Genomic DNA, 6,383 nt, shown 5'->3' with positions numbered 1-6,383 from the left:
TCTGTAGACCCAACGCAAACCCCTCGGAGTTGCGTCGGAGGCAAGCGAGACGCCCCTCGTCCGCCGGAACGCCCAGGAACGCGAGCACCCTCCGCACCTGTGCGATTGGGTCCTCCTGCAGCTCCTCGTACGGGATCACCAGCAGCCGCTTAGAGTGCAAAAGCCGGTCCTTGGCCAGCTGTGGAGTCCGTATGAAAGCAGAATCTGTGAGTAGACTCTTAAGTAATTTACATTAATTAACATGTAATATGCTTTGGTGCGAAATTATACGTCATGTCAAATTTAATAATAACGATGTCTACTGTCATTGCTCATAATCTATTCATTAGGCAAGTTTTTAGTATTCATTTGTTATTGAAATAGTTCTTATCGTTATCGTCCTGTTATTGATGTCATCTTTATCCTACCCTATCCCTAGCCAATACCAATATCAACTGGTTATATAATGTGTGTATTGCCCCCCCCCTCCCGCTCTGTACAATACCCCCATCAAAATGCCTTGTTTTTGCCCATTAGTACCAGTTCCTGAAGAATCTTTTACCTGTGTGAATTAAACAAAACGTACAAGAGGAAAGTAAACCCTTTCATGTAAGGTACCTTTTAAAATTTTTCCATTTATGTTAATGGTCCTTTGTTAAATGGCTTTTATTCAGGGTTGAAAGGAAAAGGAGAAACATCAAGAAAAGAGGGGGAAAAGAATAAAAAAGGTTTTTTAGAGCATGAGTAGGAATCTCACCTTTGTCCATCTCTGAAGCCCAACGTCAAAGTGCTTGTTAAAATCTGGAAATAGCATCAGGAATGAGTCAGTCCAACTGTTTGTTTATAGGATACGTTATCATTAGTAGTAGTAGTAGCAGCAGTAGTAGTAGTAGTAGAAGTAGTAATATTATCATTATCATTGTTATTATTATTATCAATATTATTTTTATCATTATTAGTATTATTACATTGACAATGTTATAATGATTATGATAATATTATTATTACTATTAATTTTATAGTTATCATTATTACTATTATTATTATTAAAATTATTGTTATTATTATTATATTGTTATTGTTGTTGTTGTTTTATAGTTATTTTCATCATCAATATCATTATTTTTATCATTATTATTATGTTTATTGTTATTATTATAATGATATTAACAATACCAATGATGATGATAATAATAATAGTAATAGTAATAATATTAATTACTATTATTATCATCATTATATCATTATTATTATTATTATTATTATCATTATTATTACTACTATTATTGTTGTTATTAATATTATGATTATTATTATTATTTTTTATTTAAAATTATATTATATTTTTTTTTCATCATCATATAATTTTTATTATTATTGTGGTTTTTGTTGTTATCTTATATCATTATATTATTATTGTTTTATTTTGTTACTTATATATTTTTATTTATTTTTTATATTATTATTATTTGTTGTTGTTGTTGTTTTTGTTTGTTGTTGTTATAGTTATTTTCGATATCATCATCATATCATTTTTATCATTATTATTATGTTTATTGTTATTATTATAATACCAATGATGATGATAATAATAATACCAATGATGATGATAATAGTAATAGTAATAATAATAATAATTACTATTATTATCACCATTATTATTGTTATTATCATTATCAATATCATTATCATCATCATGATCGTCATTGTCATCATGACCATTATCACTATTATTATTATTGTTGTTGTTGTTGTTGTTGTTTTTATTATTATGATCATCATCATCATCATTTTTATTATTATTATTATTATTGTTGTTGTTGTTATTGTTATCATTATTATTTTTTATTATTACTAGCGTTATGTTGTATGTGTTGCTGTTGATGTATTATCATCCTTATCATCATTATTATCATTAGTATTATCATCATCATCTTTATTACCATTATCGTTCTTCTTATAATTATTGTTGTTATCATAATTTAGCAATGTTATGATTATCCTCATCAATTAATAATAAATACATTCAAATATATTTACAACTTCACTTACTTTCTGTAAAGTAGAATTCATAGCTTACATTTCTATACCTCTTCACATCTCCTTTTCCCCACTTATAATTGTAGTAAGAAATTATAGATCTGGAAAAGAAACATTGTCTTTTTTCTATTCAAATGCTTAATCTCCAAGCGAGTATGTGAAATGAGGCGTCGGAATCCCGTAGAGCTAAACCTGCGTGTGAGGTTTAGTGATAGAGTGAAAATATTAGTAGTTAGTTGCAGGGAAACTATCCGAACACATCAGGCACTGAAGGTCTTACTTCCTTAATTCATGCAAAAATATCTATATCAATTAAAAACTATGTATTGTAAATGCAACAAGAACGATATAAATGTTTCTCACTTGGCTGGATTTCTTAGTAATAATATAACAGGGACGTTGTCTGGAACTCTTTGTCTCGTGTTGAAATGGATCTTTACAAGTATAACTTTCCCTTTCAGCTGCGCCATTTTACTCTTCATAGCTGAAAAAAAATATTAATAACATATACCTCAAGTATATGTGTGTTTATGTATCTGAACATGTATCAGACCTGTTTCGGTGAATATCCACCGGCTTTTGTTCCTCTCAGTGAAGAGCTTTAAGAAGTATGTATCATGAAATCCCGCTTTTCTGTCGTTTTTATTGTTGCTTTCTTTTTTGCAAAGTAGTATAACGCATATTCCTGTTTAGTAATCCTATTAATGTTAATTAATCACAGACTTAATACTCTATTCGTCCTTCCTATCCTTTTTCTTAAAAAAAAAAAAAAAAAAAAAAAAAAAAAAAAAAAAAAAAAAAAAAATAATCCTTATTTATTTACTTATTCACATGCGTACATGTGTCTTTTTCGTTCTCTTCTGTGTGGACGCAAAAGAGAAAAACTGTAGACTATGTATATATGTGATTATGTCAATATCAAGTACCAAATACCAAAGGGTTTATATGTACCTATATCAATATCAATATCTATATCTATATTAATATTTATATCTATATATGTATTCATATTTATATATATATTTATCTCATGCAAGATGCGTCAAAAACATTCTTTCTTTAAACGCTTTGGGGGGGAAATCCGTCCCAAGATTCAGGTATATATACACACCGATATGTATCATGTACATTTTATTGTGTGATAATACGGGTGTTGGATGTATAGATTTTCTTTTAACTGTGTAATCATTACCTAATTACTCCAGAAAAGGTGTTAATAACAGACAATATGTCTATAACTGCAGAGCAGAATCGGAAGAAAATGTATAATGTAGACGTACAGGAAATAATTTAAAAATAAAAGCACTAGCATAAATAGCAAATAGAAATAGAAAACACAAAAACAAAACTGTGTAGACCATGCTTCTTGAAAATTGTTTTTCAAAATAAAGGAATATTAGGAAAAACTTGAAATGTTCGGTTTATATATAAAAAGACATTGCTGAATTGACGATATAACCTTTCAAAAGCATTTCTATCTTCATTATGAGACCTGAAATATATCATTACTGAAACCAAGATATGACCAAGCTATGTCTTGAATTTACGGATTTTTTTTCAAATGACAATAATATCGATACTGCTAATATTATTAGCATTGTGATTCTTATAATGCTGAAATATAATAACAAGAAAATGTAAAAGAGAATCTTTCCGAAAATCAAGGAAAAATGGTAAACAGATGAGAAAGGTAGGACTACTAATTACTGAGTACTTGTGGTGCCATCTATGTGTATTAATTAATAAACTAAAATGCAGTGGAAACGAGGAAATATTACAATACCAAGACTGACATCCAAACGTTCGATACTTCAACACCTCGAGTCGGAACAAAACGAAACAGATAACCATGAACACGAACATTTTCCCCGTCTCACTGCGCACGTTCTCCGAGTCTCTTACCGAAGTGAATGAGTTGTTCGACTGAATAAACCGCCCCTGTGGTCACGCCCGTCGCCCCTTCCACCAGGTAACGAGTCCAGCCGTTGCCGGACCGAGGGAAGGACACCAGGAAGGTTTTGTTAACATTGAGGGCGAAGGAAACGTTGTACCTGAGAGAATTCAAAAGAGAAAGTAAGAGAACATACACACACACACATGTGTGTGTGAGCTTTGGAAGACAAGGCAGGGATGATCGATGGAGACTCGGACAGAAGGATTCGCTAGTCACAAAAAATCAGTTTCCATGCTAGGAGAGTGGAATTTATTAGAGAGATAGAGGGAGGAAGGTAAATCCACTAAAATAATAAATACCCCCAAATCACTTGATGTCGTGGGGGAGGGGGGCTTAGGAGACGGGGACTGAGGTCCAATGTAGGGGATCACACCTACCTTGGTCCTCAGCCCTCGCCTCAACTAATTTTGCATGGCCTTTTCTAATTCCTCTCCCTTTTTTTCTTCATCCCCGTACAAACCAGTTATTCCAATATTTTGCTATTTTTTGCCGTTTTCTCCATAATATTTTATCATAATGCTCCCTATTCCCTTAACTCATTTCTAACCTTTTTCGCTACTGTACTTTGCCATATGACATTTGATGTCATATAACACTTCTTTAGGTGGCGATTTTGTGTCCAAGCTTCACGCTACATTTTGAATATGCCGCTAATGATCTTAGATGTTAACGCGGCACAAAATTTTCAATAAATACATAAATAATAAATAATAGCAGAAGAGGGGAGGGAAGAAACAGGGATTAAGCGAAAGTTCTGTCAGAAGAAGAGAGATGGAAGGATAAGAGAATAGGAGATGAAGCAGCAGAGAGCGAGATATAAGGATGAAAGAAAGGGAAACAGAGACAGCGGAGAGCGAAAGAGTAGACAGAGGGAGATAGACGGAAGGAAAAAAGAAAGGGAACTAGAGAAAGCAGAGAGCGAAACAGTAAACAGACGGAAATATAAAAAAAGAGGGAAGGAGAGAAAACAGAAGCTGCAGAGGGGGAAAGAGTAGACAGATGGAGACACAAAGAGCGAGAGGAAGGCGGAGGGATACTCACATGGCGCAGGCAGGGTCCGAGGGCCACAGGGGGGTGGTCGCCATGTTGTGGTCCAGCTCGGGCCATCGCGGTTCAGACAGCGGGCTCGGTATCGCTGGGAAACAAAACGTTCGACTTTGTTCCTGGACGTAATGCTTTCGTTTTGGGGGAATATGGATTTAGCTTTTTACCTTTTTCAGACTTTCCTTAACTTAACTGTGGACGCATTAGCTTGCTGAAGATAGATATCAGCTGGCACTTTTTCACCGAAATGAAACGGTTTTAATTACATGCGCATGCGCAGGGACATCACCTTTGAAATTGCAACGTCCCCCTGAACACACTCAAAGCCTAACGACAAATCCTTATAAACAGTTTTGGTCCAGGCCTTCCCTTACTTTTCCAGTCGATGCTCGTCCGCTCCTCACGACCTGCAGCCACAAACTCATCCCTGAGAGGCATTTGCGGCAAAGTCAGAGCTTCTGGAATGAGGCGAACGTTTTCTGTACCCTGGAGGACGCAGCAGATTCTGAAACGTTCATATTTTCTGAAATCAGCTTCAGAATGATGTGTTTATGGATAAGAGCAAATACGGTATTAGACAAAATCGTGCGTCAGATTGCGAAAATATTTTGTCGCAAGGGGCCGAATATGTGTAAAATAATTTTTTTAAAAATTTGGAATTAAACTCGAGAAGTAGGCTAATGTAACTGGCTTTTTGGCATAACTCAATAATCTTAAGACATTTGCACAGCGTAATTATGTCATCTCGCAATGATACCAATTTACGTGGGAAGAATTAATCCTTCGTAAGGAATCATAACGATAAGGAAGTGACACGAACACATAAATATCCGTGGAGAACACTCGGCCATCAAAAAATCACCATTCAGCTAACATCTTTTGAACTGTGAAAATCGACAATATTCTAATAGAATAGATCACTATCCGAGGTAATAATGATAAAGATTATACAAAAAACGCCACAACAAACAAATGACCTTACAGAATTAAGACGCCGACGAAGGCAAGCGCTAAAAATTTTAGAGGGTTCGAGGAGCCCTGAGGTGACTTCATTGTGGTGACGTGTTCTGACCTCCCCTTGACGTCGCTGCGACTCTACTAGCACTTCCAGTCAGTTTTTGGGGGGGCGGGGCCTTTGAGTGATTTATGCACGTGGAAAAAAAAATAATGTATGTGAGATATGTACATGAGGGTTAAAAAGTATTTATGCATATTTCTTTTTAAAAAATGAAAATAATATATATGAGTTTAAGCATGTAAATCAGGGTTTTCCCTTCTCTCTCTCTCTCTCTCTCTCTCTCTCTCTCTCTCTCTCTCTCTCTCCTCTCTCTCTTTCTGTCTCGCTCTCTCTGTCCCACTCTCTCGG

The 6,383-nt window shown here is 34.5% G+C and overlaps 1 protein-coding gene across 1 annotated transcript in view; it reads right to left on the bottom strand.

Moving 5' to 3' along the window:
• Positions 1 to 6,065, bottom strand: part of LOC119582328 (WSC domain-containing protein 1-like) — a 7,343-nt gene extending 1,278 nt beyond the window's left edge. Inside the window, exons 1-8 of the mRNA XM_037930938.1 lie at positions 6,000 to 6,065; positions 5,392 to 5,522; positions 5,015 to 5,108; positions 3,922 to 4,070; positions 2,383 to 2,503; positions 2,032 to 2,120; positions 737 to 780; positions 1 to 178 (exon numbers count right to left, since the gene is read on the bottom strand). The exon at positions 1 to 178 is cut by the window's left edge and continues 5 nt beyond it. Of these exons, the coding sequence (XP_037786866.1) occupies positions 1 to 178; positions 737 to 780; positions 2,032 to 2,120; positions 2,383 to 2,503; positions 3,922 to 4,070; positions 5,015 to 5,108; positions 5,392 to 5,455 (739 nt within the window). The 5' untranslated portion in view covers positions 5,456 to 5,522; positions 6,000 to 6,065. The remainder of the gene's footprint in view (positions 179 to 736; positions 781 to 2,031; positions 2,121 to 2,382; positions 2,504 to 3,921; positions 4,071 to 5,014; positions 5,109 to 5,391; positions 5,523 to 5,999) is intronic.
• Between the last annotated feature and the right edge of the window lie 318 nt (positions 6,066 to 6,383).

The sequence above is a fragment of the Penaeus monodon genome, chromosome 1, assembly GCF_015228065.2.
Source record: "Penaeus monodon isolate SGIC_2016 chromosome 1, NSTDA_Pmon_1, whole genome shotgun sequence".
Lineage (NCBI taxonomy): Eukaryota > Metazoa > Arthropoda > Malacostraca > Decapoda > Penaeidae > Penaeus > Penaeus monodon.
Note: the sequence above shows the minus strand (reverse complement) of the source record. Positions and strands in the feature narration are given on the sequence as shown.